Raw genomic sequence first — 23,017 nt, 5'->3', positions numbered from 1 at the left:
TAGCAGGAACCTACCGACCTCACTGAAGCGAAAACACTCCCTGCCTCTGAGTCAGCTCTGACTCCGAGTGAAGGTTTGGTCTGAATTATGAACCCCCTTGTTTGTAGGATAGATCTTAAACCTACGAGGGATTCTTTTCAGGAAAATAGGCAGCTGTATATGGGCTCAATAGCTGTTCTCGTCTGTGTGTGAAGCTCTGTCCACTGACCTGGTCTCTGAAAGGGGGGTGGGGGTGGTGTGTGTGCGTGTGTTGGGGGTGTGTGTGGTGTGTGTGTGTGTGTGTGTGTGTCTCCCGCACAGATGCGTGTGGAGTGTTTGGCATACCACTGCCAGTGGGATTCCCAGGCTGCCACAGACAGGCGGGTGGTTACAGGTGGTGGTGAATGGACACTGGACAAGTCAGTCTTCTCTCCAAGGACTGGCTGCCTCGGCCCGTGCCCACCCGATGTGGGTCCCACCACAGCCTCCTTCCAGCTTGGAGCCCTGGGCTTCACAGGAGCTGCAGTCCTTAGCCCTTAATCCCCTAGAGGACTCAGGGCCCCAGAGCTGGTTGCCAGCGAATTTTCCAACTTTGTGAGGTGTAACTTGGTGACAGAAATTACCCATGTATTTTAAAGCTGGAACGGATTTCCACTCAATCCCCAGAGCTTACAGCTGAGGAGCAAAGCCCCATGGGGGTGAGGGGACATGTCATGTCCAGGTCACACTGCTCCTGGCGGCAGAGCTGAGGTGACAGTCTGTGTCAGGACCTGGAGCCCTTCCTTCGGGTCTAGTCAGTGGTTCCAAGTGGCAAGGTTCAGAGGATTCCCGTAAACACTGCCGGGCGGAGGAGAGGCGGATGCTTCATGCCCCCTCCGCCACCACTTGGGTCTCCCGTCAGCCGCCACGGCCGGGTTGTGGAAGGTCCCTCAGGACAAAAGGCGGTTTGAAAACTGCTGCCCAGTAGCCGCTGTGCTCCCCCTCGGTCTGGCCGAGTGGGGATGCGTTTAGTGCCCAGGGAGTCCCCCACAGCAAGAGGACAGGGTGCCAAGGCCCCTGGGTCTGTGTGGCCCGTCTGAACCTACCACTCTGTCTCGCCAGACACTCTCCTTGGAAGCACCTGCCAGAATTAAGGGCAAGGCCCCCTCGCCCGACTGGCCCCAGGAAGGAGAGGTGACCTTCGAGGACGCAGAGATGAGATACAGGGAAAACCTCCCGCTAGTCCTGAAGAAAGTGTCCTTCACCATCAAGCCAAAGGAGAAGATCGGCATCGTGGGGCGGACAGGGTCAGGTACGCACGTGCACGCCGGCAAACCTGGGCACTTGTCTGAATTGAGTCTGGGCTTCGTGACCTGCTGTTCCTGGAACACCCCTTTTAGCCTTTGAATCGAGGTCTATGTTAGATTAGTGTCTCCGGACCCCTCTGGAACCAGGTTTCTGGGGTTTTTTTTAACCCTGTTGATATGACCTGTTGTGCTTTTGCTGAAGGTGAAAGTGCAGTCTCCGTGCGCTGCACAGAGAGCGCAGTCAGTGCACGAGACAGTGGGGGGGAGCACCCACACTTCCAGCCCCAGACATAACTGCTGGGTGCATGGCGGTGTTTCTCAGGCCTTTCCTTCTGGCACCCGTATCTGTGAGAGGGGGTTTTGCACTCAGTGTTCCTCGCTCGGCCTGCACATTCAGCGATGCATGGTCCCCCGTGTCAGTTAATGTTCTGTGACATGACGTCCGTGCTGCATCCGATACCCTCGATTTAATGGATGGGCCACCGCTAGCGTTGAACCAGCCCCAGCTGGGCAGTCGTCGGTTTCACCTGCACTGCCCTGGTGCGTGCTGAGTCAAAGCCCGTGCCGCGTTTAAGTTGTTTTGTGACGTGCTGGCAGTGGTGCCCCAGACTTATCCAGAGCAAATGCCACGCTAACTAACGGCTGTGCTCCTTCAAAGGCAGCGGTCGTTCTCAGGCCAAGATCAGTAGCAAACAAGCAGAGAACATGTGCTCCTTCACTCAGACTCAGAGAGACAGCTCACTCTAGACCAGTGGTTCTCAGCCTGTGGGTCAAGACCCATTTAGGGGTCGAAAGACCCTTTCACAGGGGCTGCCTGATTCACGACAGTAGCAAAATCACAGTGATGAAGTAGCAACGAAAATAATGTTTTGATTGGGGAGTCACCACAACATGAGGAACTGGATAAAAGGGGTGCGGCATGAGGAAGGTTAAGGACCATTGCTCTTTACCCTTTCTCTGTCCAAGGTCAAGGCTTGAGTGTTGTATTCTTCCCCTTTTTTCCTCTCTGAATTGTATTTCAAAGTCCAGATGGTCTCTCACTGCCCCATGTAACCTAACCTCAACCAGTGGACTCTAGTCTTGTTGGCATTCCTTTTCTGAGCTAGGTGTTTCCCTGGCATCAAAGATCTGCTGTTTGGGATGTCACTAGATTTTTTTGGTTTTGTTTTTAAAAGGGCTTTATATCTTTCCACTTGCTTAAAAAACTACAAAGGAGGAAAAGAAGAGACCATTTCCTGCTTCCTGTTTCTTTCAGATGAGACAGGCTGAGATATTTGCCAAGATATTAAACCCTGAGTCATGACAGATGAGAGATACAGAAGGAAAATAAAATAATGAGGAATAACTTCATTTACAAAAATCTAAATTCCAATCTGAACACAACTCCTTCCAAGCCTCAGAGGTCCTGGCTATGCCATGGCCGTGGTCAAGGGCCTCGCCTCGCCCTGAGGGCACGCTTGCCTTTTTTTGCTGACACATTCCATAGGTGCAGAAAGTCGTGGGGCCAGAGGACTCTGAGGCACCCTGTCCACGTGACCCCGACCTTGGCAGTGCTGGTTGAAGTGGAACAGCTTGGTTAATGAAGTACCTCCCGCCTTCCTTTGCAAGGAATACCTCAAGCCTGAGGCAGTGTCACCTTCTCATGCCTGGGGAGGGGGCCCTTCACCGGGGCCCCCATCCTGAATGACTGCATTCATTGACCCAGGTTCCCGAACCTAACCTGGCAGGTGGATGTGATTCGCTGCATTGGGAAGACACGTGTTGTCAGACTTAGTTTTGACAGATGTGTGCCCCACAGCTGGAAGGTGACTGTGGAGGTGGGACAGGACTAGGTACTCGCAGGCCCCCCAGAGACCGCATGGGGCTCTCCGTGAGGGTCTTTGCCAGGGTCTTTCAGCAAATGGAAGACAGGCCTTCATTGAAGGGTCAGAAATTAGACATCTGTGATTAAAAGGTTGGAAAATGCAGCAAAGGACTCAATGCTGATGGAATCCAGACTTTCTGGAGTCATTAAGGCTGGATGAGCCATCCCTCCCCCAAAAGAAAAGAATTATTGTTCTGAGATCATCTTCAAGCCTGAAACAGACATAAACACCTTCTTCTGAGGTCTTTGATTTTTAAAGACGTTGATGAAGCATCATGATGAGGCCATCACATTGAGCATTCAACAGCAGGGTATTAAACCAGGGGGGGGCACTACATTAAAGCCCTGTGTAGGGATGCTTCCCACTTCCCACAGATCAGTCACGGAGACCGTCCTCAGGTTCCCTTGTGCATATGCGGGAGAATTGTCTAAAACCCGTCTTCTTTGTAGCAGTTAGGCCTAGCCACCACTGAGGTTGGCCAGATACACAAGTCTGTGGTCACCTGGAAGCTTCCCTGCCCTTCTCCACTCTCCTCTCCAGGAGTCAGGAGTACCGTTTGCCACAGCTGCTTGGGCCGCTTGAACTGCCATCGCCACCTGGCTTTCGTGGTTTGGCAGAGTTTGGACCTTCACCACCTGAGGGCCCGGAGCTTCTGCCTCCAGAGTTTCCTCCCTTCATTGGTCCAAAATTGCAAGAGTGATTGTTGGAATGGCCAAAACCTCTGTAGCTTCCACCAGCTCCAACACTGCTTCCATCGTTACCAAATCCGTTATAACCACCCCGACTGCCACCAAAGCCACGTTCACAGACGTTTCCGCCCGACCAGAGTTGTCATTCCCACCAAACCACCTCCTCGGCCACCACCGAGTGAGGTGTCCAGATCCGTGGTGGCCTCTTTGTTTGGAAGAGACCTTGCCTGTCCCGTGCTTCCATGGGCCTAACCCCCCTTCACAGTCGTGGTCCTCCGCAGGATGGTATTTCTGAATGGCAGTCTCAGCCACAGAGTCATGGTCAGCAAAAGTCAGAGAAGCGAGCCCCTCTTCTCGCGTCGGCCCCACCAGCCATGACCTCGGACACGTCGGTTTTCCCCTATTGCTGGTGAGAATCGCGCAGGCGGTAGCACCGGCCTTGCTGCCGCCGGCACAGAGCTCGCCCACAGTTAAATGGGAATCTTCTCGGGAGACAGCCCTTACTGGTTCCACAGCTCTTGCGCCGTCCGCCTGTGTGGCCTTGATTCATGGCGGCGGAGTGCAGGAGGAACCCCCCAGAGGGCTTGGTGTTTGGGGGTCTCATCACCACACGGCCCACAGTCCATGAGCTTCCCCCGTTGCTCCGAGTAGCTCCCAGGCTCTCCATCTGTGTGTCCAAGCTCGGGCTCCAGCTGAAAGGTTTCCACAGCTGCTCGGCCCTTCGGAGACTCTGACTTGGAGCTGACGGCAGCAGGGGGAGCTGGGAACCCGAACGATGCCTCCCGGGCATCCACAGGCAGAAAGGCTGAGGTCTTAAAACAACGGGTCAGCCGAACTAGTCAAGAGTGTGTGCCAGGAGCGCCTGTGCGCTTCTAAAATCTGTCCACTGGAAATCAAGGTGACATCAGCCGCTGGGAAGGCTAGACAGCACCCTTAGCGGGGGGGACAGTGAGCCTGTGTTCGTGGGGGAGGAACAACTCGAAAAGAAGGGGGAGATTAATTGTAGGAGTTGTTGGATTGGGCCATGTTCTGTTGCATGTCGTCACACGAGCGTGTTCTTGGACTCGGTCAGAAGGAACCCGGGTGCTGTGGTGGTTAGACTTTAGGCTGCGATCTGCAGAGGTTGGCAGTTTGAAACCACCAACAGCTCCTTGGGAGAAAGACAGTCTCAGAAACTCACAGGGGCAGTTCCACCCTGTCCCCTTTAGGGTCGCTATGTCAGGGAGCCATCTGAGGAAGCAGTAAAATTTGAGAGGTGAGCCACAAGCACAGCTGGCTGGCAAGGAGTAGGTTTTAAATAAACTCCCTATCTAGCATTAGGGTCCTGGTTAAATGATCAAGAGTACATCCACGTGATGGCGTATGTTGTAGCCACTAACATTTTATCTGCGGAACTCTAGTAAGTGGCTGGGTGCTCACTACATAACCTTGAGTGAAGAGCAAAGTCACTGTGGCCTCTCAACTGGAAGGGAAAGACTTGCGAGGAAATGTGCTAAAAATAGCAGTAGTGAGATTCTTGGAGATTGGTCTTGTGTCCTTATCTGACTTCTTAAGACTCAGTTAAGAAAATGTGTTCTGCTTCTCTCACTACAATGCTGTGAGCCTAATCTCTTTATCCCCAAACCCCACTGCTCCACCTGCAAACAATCGCTCAGGAACTTGGGAAGCCGGCTTAGAAGAGTCTTCCTCCTCCCCCCACAGCACATTTGCCTCCATGACTCTTTCTGTTCTCCAGCGGTTGGGGGGCGGCAGTGAACCCTTTCTTCTCTGCTCCAGCTATCAGGCCGGAGAGACATCTTGTCCCCTAGGTGGCCCCTGGCTCCCTTTTGGGAGATCTTTCCTCCTAACTCAGACTGGTGAAGCCTTCATTCTGGGGCCTGGCCCTATGCTGGAAAGACGGCGTTTTGCAGCAGACCCTTGCGCTCCCGCGGGCTGCATCTGTGTGATTTAACTGCACGTGCTTGGTAGTGGAGGGCAGTCACTCTTCTCGGTGTCTGGCTACCTTGACTCCCTCCTGCCTAGCCTGTTAGGGTTTCCAGCAGCTGGTTTTTTTGTTTTGTTTTTTTTAAATCGTTTTATTAGGGGCTCATACAACCCATCACAATCCACACATACATCAATTGTGTAAAGGACATTTGTACATTCACTGCCCTCATCATTCTCAAAACATTTGCTCTCCACTTAAGCCCCTGACATCGGCTCCTCATTTTCCCCCTCCCTCCCCGCTCCCCCGTCCCTCATGAACTCTTGATAATTTATAAATTATTTTGTCATACCTTGACCTGTTACACATCTCCCTTCACCCACTTTCCTGTTGTCCATCCCCCCCCAGGGAGGAGGTCACATGTAGATCCTTGTAATCGGTTCCCCCTTTCCAACTGCCCCCCGCCCTCCACCCTCCCGGCAACAGCGGGTTTTACAGAGTAGATCACCAGGCCTTCCTTCCTGGGCGTCTCTGGGTAGTCAGCAGTGGAGCAACTAACTACTTGTGCCAGCCGGGGCGTCCTCAAGGCTGGATAAAGTGTAGGGAAGGAGAATAAGATCGGTAATAATAAGCAAATACATTGCTTCTTAGCTATTCTATATAAAACAAGGAGCGGACTCTGTCTCTGGAGGGCGGCGTCGTGTAGAGCACCATGGGGACAGATGCTGAGTCTCGGAAGCATCATGAGCCGTGAAGCTGTCAGAATTACTGGCTGAGGAGTAGGAGAATGGTAGCAGGTTTCTTCCCTGAGAACAAACCAGTGTTTGATTTGCTAACTTGAGTTGATTTTCTGCCTTTTCAGGGAAATCCTCTCTGGGGATGGCCCTCTTCCGGCTGGTGGAGTTATCTGGAGGCTGCATCAAAGTCGACGGGGTGCGCATCAGTGACATCGGCCTGGCCGACCTCAGAACCAAGCTCTCCATCATCCCCCAGGAGCCCGTGCTGTTCTGCGGCACAGTCAGGTGAGGCCCTGGTGTTGGGGAAGCCAGTCCCCCACAATTAATCATGGTTCGATAGGTGCAATTGTACGGTTGAGCTATGTAAAGATTATAGTAACGTCATAGAGAGTAGGGAGAGATAGTAAAATAAAGAAGTCAGACACATTTCTTGGTAGCATGCTCACCTCCTGGACAGTCATGATCTCAACAGCCAGGTCCGTGCACAGCACAGGTCATGGGGGCAGGAGAGAGAAGGCGATTCATTGCTAACCCAGGCTCATATAGCTTTGGGGGCGTGCATGCCCCCTAATTACAGGTAAAGACATACGTCAAAGGAAGGGGTTGTATAATAGGCATAAGGGTAACAGGAAAGGGATGAGCTGGGGGTGTACACATAATAGGAAGGGGAGGGACAAGGGCATACATGTGACAAGGGCAGACCCTAGATTCATGATGGCGGCCTAACCTTGGTTACCCTTGAGTGGGCTCCCTGGGTTCTCCTTCAGGGAAACAATCTACTATTATCCTTATCAGAAGGGAGTGGGACAGACTGTACAGTCTAATTGCTCTAGATGACTGATAACCCTTAAGGAGGTGTATGGTCATTCACCATGTGTAGCAAGCAGCTAAGTTTGGCATATATTTGGGGGAGACAACTTGGGAGAAATCTGTTTCCCATACCTGGGCACTTCATGGCACCGGCCTTCATTGGAGGCCTGGTGTGGCCACGGCGTGGGGAGCTGCCCAGGAGTGGCCTCTGGGCCGTGTGGTCGCAGGGCCCCGTGTTCTTCCCCCTGCAGTGGTGAGAGGCGGCTCCTCCGTCCACCCCGCCAGCTGACAAACAGGGAAGGGGGCCCTTGCTTGTCCTCAGTCCTCTACTCCTCAGTCACCTGTTCCTCCGCTGGAAACTGGAGCTACTATTAAATCTAGATCAAACCCCAGAGCTGAATGCCAGGAGGTGCAGCCCCTTCCGGGCTTCACACAGTCGGTGAGCAGGGAAGAGAGACAAAGCACGTACCTGCACTAGTCTTGGGCGTCCTTCCAAAGACCAAAGAAAGATTCCTCCGAGCATAGACCCAAACACCAACCCTGTGGCCCTCGAGTGGGCTCAAACTCATGATGAGCCCACACATTGTCGGTGTGGAACTGAAAATCTTAACAGAAGTGGAGCACCAGGCCTTTCTTCTGTGGCACACTGCGTGCATGGGATCCACAAGCCCTTCCCTGTTGAACACAAACCGTTGGCGTGACACACAAGCGCAAGCATTCTACCAGCAGTCGTGGCCCTTTCCTCCGTCGTTTCCAGCCTCCTCCTGGGTCTGCTAAACGCTGCCAGTTCTAGTGGAAGCCTGCAAACCAGACGGCAGCACTGCTCATGCCGTCTCGGAGCCTAGCATCTGTGCCCAAGGTGCTGCCTGCTGAGAGATTCTTCTCGCTACACGATGCCAAAGGCAAAGTTCTCTGCTGGGCCCGTTGAACTAGTAGCTGGACAGCAGATGTGTTTGATCGTATCATCCTTTCCTACACTTCATCCTACCTGGAGGAGGCCCTGGAAGAAAGGTTGGGGATCCTCTGTGTAACACCAGCCGTCGGAAACCCCATGGGGCATGTGTCTCTCTGACACACACACAAACCCACCGGGAGCGGGCATCGATGCACCAGCAACAGATTAGCCTTGGGTTCAGGCCACCCTTAGCCTGGAGCTCTGCCCCTGGCGCTGATGGACGCCTGTACTGTGTGCCCGTGTCCAGTCAGTGCCTCCTTTGAAAATAAAACCAGGGTCAACAATGGCACTTACCTGAAAATGATTTCTCTCTTTCCCTTAGGAAGGTTTTACCACTCTGAAAAGAGTACTGTCGTTTGATACTAGGGTTTTCTCCTTTAGGAATTTCAAAAGCTATTGGTAATGACATCATTGGGAATGCCCACGACCAGTGTTTGCACTCACCTTTAGAGCTAAGTCCTGCGAGGCCCCCTCCTCCCCTGGTTGAAGAAGCTTGGCAGATGGACTGCACCCTCACCTGCATCTCTGGCCTGCCAGTGTGCAAGCTGTGTGCTCTGGCGGCTCTCAGGAAACCCCAGCAGGTTTGCACAGGGAGACAAGATCCGCTGGCCATGGTAGACACTCCCTCTGGGCAGGGAGATTCCAAGGCCAGAGAAGAGGCCGCTGAGGACGCCAGTCTAAAATTAAGTCATGTGTCGCCGTTGCCAAGCCCGTTCTTCCTTTCCAAACACCAGCTCTATTTTTAGACGCCCCGGGATATCTCCGGGAAGAAAATCCGCCTTGGCATTTGTAGCTCAAGACCAGAGACCCGTGGATCATCTTGTTTGTTGTCATCACTGGCTGGAGGAGGATCCAGAAACCAGGCCTGTGCAAACTTCAGATTGCCCTGCTTGGAAATGCTGCCACCCAGAAGCCTCCACTGTCATGTTAAAATGCTCACCGAGAACTCTTGGGTTTTGAGTCAGGACTTCCAGCGTGAGCGGTTTGGCGTTGACCAGCTTGGGGGGTCGGGGGGGGGGGGTGTTGTCTGTAGGATGTCCTGGGAGGGACCCATCCTGGGGCCTCTGATCCCTCCAGAGAAGAGTGTGCTGCTCTGTGGACACGCCTGCGGCCCTGTGACTAACTAAGCAAGCAGCGCCGCTGGCTGGGGAGCTGGGAGAGTTTGGAGAACAGGCAAGGTTCCTTTTCTGCTGGCTTTTGGGCTTCTGAAACCAACTGCAGGCACAGGTTTAAGAAATAAACCTGCTGGCCCCCTGCGTGAGCTTGCTCAGATCCTGCTGTAGGAGTTCTTTCGCTCTTCCCAGAAGACCAGCGTGTGCAGTGACTACCCCACAGCATGGACAGCACCCTCGGCTGCTCCTCCCGCTCCCTGCTGGGAGCACTACGTGTGGGCCTGCCTCTCGGCCCTCACAGCGCCGGGCAGGGCTCACCTTCACCTGGCAGTGCCAACAAGCAGTTAGAACCAGAGGGAAACGCGTAGTGGGGAAGCAAGTTTAACCCAAGTCAACCAAGCCCAGAGAAGGCAGTGAGATATGGATTTGCACAGGTGATCCAGCGTTCGCACACACGCACACAATCTCAACTCAACACCAGACCCTTTGGGGCTGCAGTCTCCTTAGATAGCCGCATCCCTCCCCACCAGCTGAGTCAGTTCTAGGGCCTGCAGGGCTGTGTCTAATCCTCCTCCCCCCAGCCCCCGCCCACCACACCCTCACTTTTGCCCTGAAGGTGAGCTTCTGCCTCACCCTGAACTTAAACACTGGCAGTGGGCCTTTCTGTTTCTCCTCACACACCCAGGAAATCCATCCCTTCTCTGCACCAACCAGCCCCCAGCGGGTGCTTTCCGTCCGTCCTGTGGCTAGTCTGCTGCCTGGCGCGGCTCCTCTCTCCTTGCCTCGGGGAACGCCTTGCCCTTGGCCACCCCTCAGCATTTGTCCGAGTCTCGGCCTCTCTGGGGGTGATAGGTCTCCTCCCGGCACCTGGGCGGCTCTGCTTGGCATCTGTTCATCAGCAAGCAGTAGTCCTCTTGTCTTACCTGTCCAGAAGTCCTCTGGACCTTTGGAACTGCCCATTCAGGGCACTTTCTCTAGCTCTCAGCTCCCAAAGGAAGCAAAAACGACCGAGTCCCCACCGCCAGGCTCTGTAGCTAATGCTGGGCCCCAAACACCTCCCGGGGGAGGCAGCTGCTCCAGAGTCCAGAAACAGATTCTTGGCATCTCAAGATCCCTTGGTTGCCTCTCTGAACTACCCTGGTGTCTGTTCCTTCCTCAGAATCTTGAGTCCCTGTGGCCCTGGGGCAGCTCGGAAGCTTCCAGTTAAAGAGCCCTCGATGAACACCAACACTGGTTGAAAACTCCTTTCAGCCAGACACTGGGACTCTAAAGAGGAACAGCAGTGACAGCCGCTAACCTGAAGGAGCCTAGTGGCTCGTCGGCAAGCACTTGACCGCTCGCCGAGAGCTTGTTGGCTCCTCGGTGGGCACTGTGGGCATTCTGCTTCGTAAACGCTCTAGCCTGGAAAGCCCTCTGGGGCCGTGTTCCTCGGCCAGAGTCCGCTTAGCAGCCGCCAATGGAAGGGCTTGGGCATGTCACATGTCAATTCGCCCGTGCTATAGGGACCGCACTTGGTGTGCGGGGACTGAAGCAGTCAGGTCCAGCAGTTGAACATGAAGCAAGCCTTCCTCCTCAGCGATCGTCTGAGTCCCACACGGCCATGGAGGAGGTGCCCAGAGTGGAAATAGCTGCTTGCTCTCTCCCTCCTCCAGGAGCTCTGCGGGGCCCCCATGTGGCTGTGTCCTGTAGACTTCCCAGTACCCCAGGGGTGTCCTGCCCTGCGGACCCCAAGGTCAGAGGTCCCAAACCGCCAGCTGTTCTCATGGAGAAAGACAGGGCTCTCTCCTCCCTTGTCCTGCGGGGCAGCTGTGAGCCGGCGTTGCCTGGCAGGCGGCTGTGCGTTTGAGTGGAATGGGCTTTCATAAAGACAGCAGAAAGAGGCCGCATTGAGACTGTAACGAAATAGTGCCCGCATGTTCTGACTGCACTTCCCCCATTCTTCCAACGCTGGATGCAGTCGGTGCTTAACTTTGCACGCGGTTCTGTCTGGCTTAGACCCAGGCCGTCCGGGTTCTCTCATGGGGTCCTGTCTTTCCTCTGCTTCGTTGAGCTCCCTGCTGAGCTCAGTCGTCTGCCTTGATGTATATGCTCAGCACCTACCTGTGATTGTGAAGATTTCTGGGTACCTGGAACCCATTCCGTTTCTCTGCTGGGGCCCCTGGGGCCCTTGAAGGGGCAGGGAGGCCTGGGGAGCGGGTGGGGCATTGAATGTCCAGCCTGCTCCTACTTCTGCTGAGTCTACACCTGCAGAAAACCTTGTTAAAAAGCTCATAAGGAGCTGTTAAAGGGATGGTGCTATTAAAATAACGATCATTGTAATATCAGAAAGCATTTTTAAGACCCCCAAGGGTTGCGGTTCAGAAGTGAGACCCCTGTTAACACCCAAATGGTGGCATTTCTCATCTAAAGTGTGAGGCAGTCCCTTGCCACAGGCAGAGCCCACAGGCAGGAGGTTGTATCCTGGAGGCGTGCAGTGCCACTCGTGATGACCTTGCTGACCTTGCCCCAGCAGGAATGCCCCCCACCCCCCATCTTTATTCCAGCAGGCAACAGTGGGATTCTCCGTCTAGTCTTTGACTAGATATGGAGGGCACGGGCTTCTCCTCTGCTGGTGTGTCCTTGTGGAAAGTCGTCCTTGGCAGGAGCCGGGAAGGAGGACAGTCAAAGGCATGTGCAGAGGAAGAGGGACAAGAGGGAGGGGCCAGGAAAGCACAGCGCACTCTTGGGGTTGGCGTCTTCATTAGCAACAGGTGGTCTTCCCGTGAGACCTTCCCCGTGGTCTGTCACCTGATGCATTCAACCCCGTCAGACCACTGCCCTCCCGACAGCGCCTCCCCACCTCCCATGGATAGGGTGTTACCAGAACTGCCCCGTCCTGGCATTCAGCCCCTCGGTGAGGACTGTACCCACTTGGAAAACGCATCGGATGTGCAAGTCAAACATTAGGACCTGGCATCTCGCGGGTCTGTGTGTGCCTTGGCAAAAGGACCGGTGAGTGGGTGTGTCCATCATGCACGTGAGGAAGAGGAGGCGTTCTGCTCCCAGAAACAGTTCCATCACAGGGGCTGCTCGACCCTGCCCTAGGGTCGCTCCCAGTCGGAATGGCTCCATGGCCCTGAGTTTGGGTTGCGGGTTTGCCATTGCGTCGGCTCTGCAGACACATTCTTTAGCATTTGCAGCCACTCACCGCTCTGTGTCACTTTACGCCCATTTGTAGGGGAAGCTGGGGCGTGAGGCAGTGTGAGTCCATGCCCAGCCTGCCTGATCCCTCTGTGCATGCTCTCTCCCTCCACAGCGCTCAGCTGGCCAGTGCAAAGTGCACACCCTGCGAGGAAGTCAAGTCAGGGTTGGGGAAATGCGTTCTTTTATTTCCTCAGAAAGTACCAGGCCGGGTGATGCTGTGTGCGGCAGACGCCCCGTGGTGGGTAAGGTCCAGACAGCAACCTGGCCAGTGTGCAGGGAGAGATGGGTTGGCTGGGGTGAGCGTGATGGCAGCCAGTGTCACACCTGCTCCACATACCCGTGCTCACCCTGAGCCAGGTCCTGCTGGGGGGGCATCAGACACCAGACAGTTTGGAGGTGGGCCCCCCACGAGCAGAGAAAGCACTGAGCAAAGGTGACCCCAGGGCACGGACAACCCATGCTTAGAGTCTCCTGGGAGTTTCCTAGTTGACACATAGGATGTGCCCAGGGCCATGGGCAGCCTGCTCTTCCTGTGGGCACGACCTGCTGGTGTGCTCCAGGCCCAGACTTTGTAAGCCTAGATGCGAAGCCACATGTGGCCCAGCACTGCTTGCACCCCCGAGCACTGCCCAGGGAGCATGCCCTCAGCGCCTGTCACAAACCCCTGTCACCCTGCAGCCCCTCAAAGACAGTGGCTTCCTTCGTCAGCACTTGGCAGTCATTTTTCAAAGCTGCTGTCTCCCTGTCTCTGAATCACCAAGCAGATGACACCTACTGCCTCTCAGGTGACTAGCCCCAGAGCAAGACGCAGCAGCGTACCTACACAAACACCTCTGCACCTGGTTCACCACCACCCCTTCACCCTCCACTGCAAGCATCTTTTTCTCCTGTCTTCGGACATTTGTGCAAGATAGATGAGGCTTTCTACTCCCATAAGGATTCACAGTCCGGGAACACCCCCATCCCCGGCCTGGTTCTCCCCTGCCCCACGGGGTCACTCTGGGTCAGAATTGACTTGATGGTGGTGAGTTTGGTTGATTTTTTAGCATTTTCAGAAATTCCTAAATCTGCTTCTTTGCTCTTGACCACAGTCCTCCCCCCAAAAGGTCTGCTGCACCAGGAGATTCCCTCCCGTGCCCTACGCTCTCCTCATCTCTGCCGGGGCTGCTCCCTCCCAGGGCAGACCGGCTGCTGCCCGCTCCTGTCTGATGCCAGGGCTCACACCTGGTGCAGTAAGACAAGAGAGGGCACTTTCTGTACGCTTGTGTGTCCAGAGAGGTGTGTTTTAACATGTGTACACACTTAACAAATCTGGAGAGGGTAATCATTCCAAAATGCTAACTGCTTATTTCTTGTGGTCTGGTTAATGTGGTTTGGGGTTTGTCTTAATTTGTATTTCCAGGAGCCCTGGTGGTGCTGTGGGTTACTCCCTCGCCTGTGACCGCACAGTCGAGGGGTTCAGACCCACCAGCTGCTGCTTGGAGGCCAGATGAGGCTGCCTGCTCCCGTAAGGATTTTCAGTCTCAGACACCCTGTGCAGAGCTGCTACCAGTCAGAACCCACGCAATGGCCAGTGGGCTTTGTCTTTGTCTTAACTAAGTTTTCTGTAACGTATTGTTGGTACCACAGCAGTAGCACACATTCATTAGAATAAGTGAAGTTTTGTGAAGAAGAACAGCGCCCAGGCCCTGTCCTGAGATATTCTCGTGTGGGCCAGCCCTCCACTTCAGCGTTCACCCCACCATGGCTCTGGGGGATGGGACCATCCGTGACCTTGTGGGCTTGGTGTCTTCCCTGCCCCTGCATCTTTCCGCTTTTACCTCAGAGACAGCGGTGGTGGCTGTACAGGTAATGTAAATGTTGGGCCACTAAGAAATTCCTGCTACGTTTTCCTCTCCCTAGATACAACCTGGACCCCTTCAGCCAGTACACAGAGGACCAGATTTGGGACGCCCTAGAGAGGACACACATGAAAGAGTGTGTAAGTGAACCTTCGAGCTGAGCTGGCAGGACCGGCCAGGTGGGGAGCGCAGGGAGGTGCAGGCTCTGGCCTGCTGTCCTGGTCTCCAGCATGTCTGCTGAGGTGCACTGGAGCAGGCGTCGGGCATTTCAGACGTGCTGCAGACGTTGATCTGTCCCCAGCCTTATGATGACCATCTGCTGGAGCCCTCAGGGCATTGTGGGTTATTCGCGGGGCGACTGACTCACTGCAAGGTCAGTTCCTGGCAGGTGAAAGACAAGCTTTCTCCTTCCGTAAAGAGTGACGGTGTGTGAAACTCACAGGGGCCGCTCAACCCTGCCCTGTAGCGTCGCTGTGCACCAGAGCCATCCTGTGGCAGTTAGCTTGGGTTTGGGGTTCGGACACCACTGGGTGGCAAGAGCAGTTTGCACCCGATTACCAACCCCAAGGTGGGTGGCTTGAAGCGACGCCGTGGTGCCGCGGAAGAAAGACCTGGTCATGTGCTTTCACAACGATTACCGCCCTGCAAAGTGGCTTTTCTCTGTGGCACACTGGGAGCCAGCATTGAGCTGGCCCAGCTGTCAGTAACGCCGTAATTTCAGTTTATTAGCCACAGGATAGCACGCTTGTGAAACGGCCACCCATGTGCAAAGGACAGGGAATGTGTTGGGCCTGCAGAAAACTCAGGGCGTGCCCATAGACCGTTCTTGAGGGACCTCGGCTTGGTCCCGCCGGGCGGAGCGTGGTGCCAGCCTCTCTGCCCTGGTTGATCAGATCTGCTCTGATTTTTATCTCTTCTCTATTGGGTCTCCTCTTAATGAGCTTACTTGATGAATCACTTTCACATCTGATGAGGACAGCGTGGGTCTGCAGCTTGGCCTTCCAGGGAGAGTGATTGCACTCGCCCTGTCTTCTATAGCATGCTCAGACTCAGAGTTGAAAGTTGGGGCCACTACCCGGTAGGATCTGGGGGCATAAAAATGATCGCATCTCATTGTGTTTGGGTGGGGTGAAGCTAGCAGGATAGGCTGTTGGCGGTAGGCACTGACATAGGAGGAGTGGGTCCCGGGATGCGGACTGAGACGGGCACAGCTGCTAGACAAGGTGACTAGCTCGACTCCACCCGAAGGCTCCCGGGAAGACAGTCCTGGTGCTCTGCTTCTGGAAGAGGTGATGGTGGAGCACCTCTGCTCTGCACGCCCGCCCACCACGAGTCAGAGGACTCCTGCCCTCGCACCAGCCAGCAGCAAGGCACAGCATCACATCTTCACCACGCGGGCGTGGCTGGTCACTCCTTTCTCTCCGAGAGTAATTCATTTTCCCGCCCTTGCATTTTTGACAAAACTGAGCCTTTTACCCTTCCGGTCAGTTTCCCAAAGTGGGTGACATCGCCTGGAGGTGGGGGCCGGGGCAGGTGCTGCAAAATCAGAGACCTCCGCTTCACCCCGGCTGACGGACTGCTGCACACAGCTCTTTCACGGCTGGGGGAAGCTCCGAGGTTTGGGGTTTGTTTTTTTTCCTAAGAAGGGGGAAGTAGGCCAAGTCGGTTTAGGACTCGTGGTCTGATCTCCCCTTTCCTCTCCCCAGATTACTCAGCTACCTCTGAGACTTGAGTCTGAAGTGATGGAGAATGGGGACAACTTCTCGGTGGGGGAGCGGCAGCTCTTATGTGTGGCCAGAGCCTTGCTCCGGCACTGTAAGGTGAGGCACTGCAAGGTGAGGCACTACAAGGTGAGGCACTGCAAGGTGAGGCACTGCAAGGTGAGGCACTGGCTCTGACCCAGGAGGCGCTCCCTTAGAGCACGCCCGCGGCACGTTAGCTTCTTCTCCAGCAGGATCTGGGTGTGAGGGGGTTTCTCTTTAACACTCCCTGGAGCCTCTCATTCCCAAGGACTTCGTTTGTTTCCGGCCAGTGAACATGTAGTCCTAGCGACCTTGGACTTAGAGAAAAGTGCTAAACGGTCACAGGCACCCAGTCATCCACCAGGTCCTCCAGGAGGCTCGCTGGCTCTGCCCAGCCATGGTGGGGACAATTGTCTTAATAAGTCAGTCTTCTACAAGGACCCTCCTTTCGTTCTCTTAGAAATGGAGACAGACCTTTGGCTGTATCAATTATAAGTGAAATGGCCCTCTCACATAGGCATGTGTCTACAAAGCCACGCACAGGATAGCGTCTAAGTAACGATGCTTAGTAAAGCCTGGAATTACCAGAATGCATCAGGAGCCAAGCAGTCCCTCCCTCTCCTGCTAACACTGTTTGACTAGACTCACACGTGAAGAAGTGCCAAGCCGGGCAGCGCCTCATTCTGAGAGCGCAGGGGCTCCGGGCAGCTACCAACAGCGTTCTCCTCTGCCTGGACAGATACTGATCCTGGATGAGGCCACTGCGGCCATGGACTCAGAGACAGACTTACTGATTCAGGAGACCATCCGAGAAGCATTTGCAGAGTGCACCATGCTGACGATTGCTCACCGCCTACACACAGTTCTGGGCTCCGACAGGATTATGGTGCTGGCCCAGGGACAGGTACGGAGCCCGGGAGGGACCCTGGCGTGGCAGGTGGCCTTTTCCAGGAGGAAAGCTGGCCCCGAGCAGGGAGGAGCTGAGTGTTTCTGAGCATTCGGACAAGCGGCGCGGCAGCTCTGTCCCAGACAGCCTTGTCAATCAAGAGACTGGGCCAGAAGCGTGCTTACTGGGCTCTTGCTTTCTTCTCTGCAGACACACTCTGATTTCACTCTGAGATCCCCTACACCCTTAGAACCAGGGAGCTCCAGAAAGTTCATGAGAGCATCCCATTGTCTCTTAATTCCATTTTTCTGTGAGCTTTTTGACATCCCCTGGTTCTCGGTGATTCATTTACACACAGGAGAGTAGCTAGAGGCGGCTGAGAACACTCCCAGGCCCCCGCTGCCGCCCGCTCTCTGCCTTCTGCAGCCCTGTAGTGGTCCTCTTCCCAGCTGCCTGTGCCCCAGCCAACCTCCCCAAACTGCCGGGGCTGTGGGCTGTAAATCACCATCCAGCCTCTGAACTTGATCTCAGTGCTCTCCTAGCCTGTCTGTCTCATAGGAAGGGGCCCTCTGGGGGATACGGGGTTACGCATTGGCTGCTAACCATGAGGTTAGCAGTTTGAAGCCACGAGCCACTCCACGGAAGAAAGAGGAGGCTTTCTACCCAGGTGAAGAGTTAAGAGTCTGCGTCTCAGAAACCCACAGGGGCGGGGGCGGGCCCTGTCGTGTAGGGTCACGAGGAGTCGGGCGGACTGGGTGGCAGTGAGTTTGGTGTGGGGCTTGTCCCGTCTGGCAGGAAACATTGTGCGTGTCCTAGCTACCCAGTTAGTGTGCATGACCTCGCTGAGGGCCGGTGCCCACCTCTGCATCCTCGGCAGTACTGCAGCCGTTGGTACATAGTGGGTGTCCCCTCCCTGTGCCTGCCCTGGATTTGACGACACGCAAGTCTTTTACCAGGATTCACTGGTCTTCTGTGCGTGATGACAGCCACCGCAGCAGCTACTGTTCCCGCTGTGCCGTGCATAGACCCCATCGCCACCTGAAGAAGCTGTCCCTGGAGAGTGTCTTTCCCCCTCCAGCTTGTAGGACCTGGTTATTCATGCCTTTACAGCAGACATGCTTGGGGCTGGCCTCTCCCTTCGACCCCGGTGGCTCATGAGACCATTTGGGAAAGCCATGTGGGCAGGGTCTGCTGGCTGGTCACCCCGACGGCCAGCCTTCCTCAATGCCCCGCCTTCATGCGACTCCCCGTCTCTTGCAGGTGGTGGAGTTCGACACCCCATCGGTCCTTCTCTCCAACGACAGCTCCAGGTTCTACGCCATGTTTGCTGCCGCGGATAACAAGGTTGCTGTCAAGGGCTGAGCCCCCGCCCAGGACCCTCGGCCGAGACCCGCCACCCTCGCTGGCGGCTGTGCCCGCGGCAGGCCCCTCAGTGTGGCCTCTAGCCACAGCCTGGTCCCAGCCTGGCTTTCCCTCGCACGGCAGTTCAGGGTTGGCTTGTGTGTTTCACTTTTAGGGAGAGTCCTATTTTGATTATGGCATTTATTCCCAACTCATGTACACAGAATTTAGTTTTTGTTCTTAATTGCACCCCAAAAGGTTCAGGGAACCGTTATTATAAAATGTATCAGAGGCCTATAATGAAGCTTTATACGTAGCTCTATCTCTATGTCACTGTACAGAGCCTACACTCACAGTAGAGGGAGTGAGCCGTTTGTTTTATATTAAAATGAGCACTGAGCGATAGCAGCGCTACTTCTCTCTCTCTCTCTCTCTCTTTCTCTCTCTCTCTCTCTCTTTCTCGTGGCTGGACAGTTGGCTATACCCGTGGCCCAGTGGTGCTGAGATCACAGGAAAGGCAGCGCCATGTCCTCCCGAGCTGGGGGTTTCACGGTGCCAGGGGTTCGGGGTGTCCACGAGGAAGACGTGGCCCTCGGCAGCCCCTCAGGGCCCAGGCTGGTGAAGCCCATGCCGAGCGCCGTGAACTCTCAGGGCTCCTGCTTTCTGCCCTGTTCATCAGGAGAGCAGGGGGCGAGGCCCCAGACCCCGGGTAACGCTGCCCCCGGAAGGAGCAGCACAGAGATGGGCGCGAGGGCCTTTCCTTCCTGCCTCTGCCGCCCCGCTGCCGTCTCTAAACCAGACTCCGTGCCCCCAGCCCCACTGCCTCAGGCTCTCCGCTGGCTACTGCACAGAGCCCTCGGCGCCTTGACCTGCAGGCTGCAACCCCGGCTGCCTGCGGCCCCCTTGGTGGTACTTTTTCATTTGTCGGTGCCCACACCTCCACAGCTCAGTGACGGGTCAAGATGCTGTGGGTCCGTTTTTTTCTTTCTTGCTGCTGTCTGTCTGTCTCCCCCCCTCCCCCTCCCTCTCTAAGGTGTACGACTTAGAGCAGCTCTAGCTAATCAGTGTCTCACACCGGCATAGAAGTTTCTTGTACCGTAAAGAGACCTACCTCAGGTTGCCGATTGCTGGGTGGTCCCGTGCGTTCCCCGCCAACCCCCCTCACGCTGTGGGGCCGTGACTCGGTGGGCGTGCTCGCTGCCGCTGCCAGCAGCCCCACGGTCAGCGTCGCATGTCGTGACCAGCGAGACTTCTGTCGCCTTAGCATGTTTGCTAAACACCTCGTGGAAGCAAAAGTCTGGGAAAGTGAATAAAATTATTTTGGATTTTTTAAGCTCTTGCTGTGTGTAAGCCAGTTCTCCGGGACAGGAGCCGTGTGGCCGTGGAATGAATACCAGAGCCTTGGCTTTGAGGACCCAGCGCGGCCATTCCATGTGGTGAGGCCGGGAGCAGGACCGGTGGGCTGCCGGGGCCAGAGACTCAACGTGCCGGGAAGCATCTCTGGGGTCTGCATCTCTGCAGCCCGTGGGCCTGGGCCTAGCCCCAGAACAGCTCTTGTCCAGCTCATCCAAGGGCGGTCCTGGTGAGGGGGGCAGTATCAGGAAATACACTTAAAATGCATTGTGCGTTCAGAATTCTCCGCAATTCAAACAATGCAGTTGCCCCTTGTGGCTCAAACACCTTTAGTCTTTAGCCACAAACCAAAGATTCGGTCGTTCAAATCCACCCAGAGGTGCTCCATGCAGATGAAAGGTCTGGCCGAAAACTCACAGCCTTGCAAACCCTATACAGCAGGGTCGGCAGACCTTGCAGGTGAAAGCCGATCCTGCCCCTCTGATCAATTTAAAAACGATTTGAGGGCCATGAGTATGTTTTTACAAACACACGAACTCATCACAGGTTTATTTCAGAGCCACAGGCGCACACTGAAAGGGCCGATGTTTGCTGAACCCCGCCCTCTAGCACACCCTCTTCTGAAACCTGGGGGGGGGGGTGTCCAGCAGACAACAGAGCTGATGGGACAGCCAAAGGAGCCATTCTGAAGAGGGCACCCAGCATGAAGCACTGAGCACCATGACTGACCCCCAGCCGCTGGCCTGCCAGTGCTTCAAGTGGCCCCGCAGGTGGTGAAATTCCCCTTCAACAGGCCTTTGTTCTAAAGTTAAGGAGCATTTGTATTGAATGTTGCCAGGCAAGCTTTTAACTCCGTGGTTCTCAACCTCCCTATGCCGCCCGCCTTTCACACAGTTCATGCGGTGACCCCCCCCAACCGTAAAATGATTTCCATTGCTACTTCATCACTGTCATTTTGTTACTTTATGAATCAGGCGACCCCCGTGAAAGGGTCGTTAGACACCCCCCCCCCGGGTCGCGACCCACAGGTTGAGAACTGTTTTAAATTGCTATTGGCAGTAGTGACCATCAGCAGAAATCACATTTTAAACCCAGTCTTCCTGTCCACAGCTGTGTGGAACGTCCTAGAGGCTTGGCTCTAAAGTGGTCACCTTTCTGAGGGAGGGAGGGAGGGAGGGTGCCGCTGCAGCCTGTGGCTGCGGAGTTAGCACAGAGGCCATTGCAGTCGCTGACGGGAGCGCTCCACGGGACCCTGCGCAGTGGCCACACAGCATCACCTTCCAGCTAGGGTCACCCGGACAGCAGGAGGAGCCACGACTCGGTCTGACCGGACGAGCTCAGCTGCATGCGACATGGATGTTTCCATTCTCAATTCTGTTCTAGCTCGTCGTCCCCCTACCACCTCTCTCAGCCTGCCTTGGCCCCTTTAAGAAGAACCTTTCCCTCCCGGAGTGGGTTCTGTGACTTACACCTGCACAGGACAGTTGTGCCAGTCTCCACCTGCCCTAAACACTGAATGCACCTCAGACAGCTTTAAAGACAGCCTCTGCTCTTGGCTTGATGGGAATGCCAGCCTCCTAGTCTTACTGGTTGGGAAACTTTGGATTCATTTCCTCTCTGTACCCCACAATTCAGTCACAGCCCGGGATTCCAAGCATCGCCATAGTCAGCCCACCTCCTTCCTTTTTATGGTTACAGGTTCTAACTACCTCCCGGCCCCAGGGTCCCCTCTGAACGATTATCCTGTGAAACACAGCAAAAATCCAAGTGGGCTCCAATTCTTCACCCTTCGGGTCTTTAGGATGCAGTTCCATTGGGAGTTAGTCTGTACACCCTGGCTTCTTTTCCACACGGTATTTTTTAAAGGGCCGCCTGTTTTCACACAGTGTTTGCAGCCAGGAAGTCTTTGGTCTCATATCAAGCTTTTTCCTTCTAAAATGCAGCTTAAACCGGGTATCCTCCACAAAGCCCTTGGCCAAACTCTGGGTCCCTGCCATGCTATGGCGACCCATCGATTGTCAAGTTGATCCCCTTCTGCTTGGTATCTGGTAATGATTGTTTCTCTCCACCAACATAAGCTCCCCGAAGGCAGCAAATCCTCTCTGTGTACTTCGCCATCCCTGCCATGCATATTGCGTCTAACATAATAGGTGCTTATTAAACACCACACGGGTCAGCTGTTCAACCGTATAGCACTGTTCTCCTGCCAGAGAGCTCTTCAACGAATATTGGCTCACGTAAACCAGCACGCAGACTTTTACTGTGGCCATTGTGAAAGGAATTTGGTTCTTCAAAGGGAAAAAAACAAAACAACAGCATTGAAGAAAAGAGCCTTATTGATTTCAGGAAAGCCAGGCCACAGTGGGCGCCAGGCCCTCGGGAAAATGGCTCCGTGAGGTGACAGCTTCTTTTTGAGCCCTCTCCTGAGAGGCCGTCAAGAACAAGGTGTGGCATTGAAAGGCAGGCAGCCGCAGAAAGGCTCAGCCCACTGGAGCCTCCTGTAAGTTGTGGTTGGAAGGAAGTCCACACAGAGAACCTAAACCAATTCAACAATTTTCAAACACCCAGCTCAGTGACTGCGTTCTTCAAGCTGTGCAGGTGTGCTCGGCCTCCCCTTCCCAGTTGTTCTTCCCCCATTAACACTCGCTCGCTCGTGCCCACTCGGCATCATAGCTGACCCTTGAGTTTTTGTTGTCAATTTGATCCTGGATAGATAAGATTTTTAAAGCACAAAATTCTCCGGACAGAGATTTTTTCCCCTTTTTATTCCCTAATAAAATGTCAGGATCATTTGTTTTAAAGAAGACACGGGGTGAATGTTCGGGGTTGACGATTTAAACATTATCTCAGGGCAGTAGTGCTGGGTTTCCTTTCACCTCAAGGACTCCCGGAAGCCTGGATTCCATGAGAGTTTGAAATTCTGTGGAAGGTTCTCTTGTACTGATGGTGACCTATGCTGGTGCATACCATAATGTTTTAAAATCATTTTATTGGGGCTCATGCAATTCATACAACTTAGCACAATCCACACATACATCAATTGTGTAAAGCACACTTCTGCATTCGTTGACCTCATCATTCTCAAAACACTCGCTTTCCACTTGGGCTCCTGGAGTCAACTCCTCATTTTTCATTTTTCCCCCTCTCCCTCCCCGCTCCCCCCCCCCCCCACCAGATTTCTTTTAATCACTTTCTTTTTCTGATGATGAAAATAACACATGCGTAGTGTACAAAATGTGGCAAATGCAGGGAAGCGCAAATGAGAAACCAACATTACCTATAGCCAAAGACAGCTGCAACTGTGTCTTCAATCC

General features: G+C 54.5%; 1 protein-coding gene across 1 annotated transcript in view; it reads left to right on the top strand.

The window, feature by feature from the left end:
- ABCC5 (ATP binding cassette subfamily C member 5) overlaps positions 1-19,683 on the top strand; it is an 80,266-nt gene extending 60,583 nt beyond the window's left edge. The window contains exons 25-30 of the mRNA XM_075556118.1: positions 1,081-1,270; positions 6,606-6,765; positions 14,443-14,521; positions 16,088-16,201; positions 16,863-17,027; positions 18,270-19,683. Of these exons, the coding sequence (XP_075412233.1) occupies positions 1,081-1,270; positions 6,606-6,765; positions 14,443-14,521; positions 16,088-16,201; positions 16,863-17,027; positions 18,270-18,371 (810 nt within the window). The 3' untranslated portion in view covers positions 18,372-19,683. The remainder of the gene's footprint in view (positions 1-1,080; positions 1,271-6,605; positions 6,766-14,442; positions 14,522-16,087; positions 16,202-16,862; positions 17,028-18,269) is intronic.
- The last annotated feature ends 3,334 nt before the right edge of the window (positions 19,684-23,017 follow it).

This window comes from Tenrec ecaudatus, chromosome 8 (assembly GCF_050624435.1).
Source record: "Tenrec ecaudatus isolate mTenEca1 chromosome 8, mTenEca1.hap1, whole genome shotgun sequence".
NCBI classification, from domain to species: Eukaryota; Metazoa; Chordata; class Mammalia; order Afrosoricida; family Tenrecidae; genus Tenrec; species Tenrec ecaudatus.
This window is presented reverse-complemented; position numbering and strand designations above follow the sequence as displayed.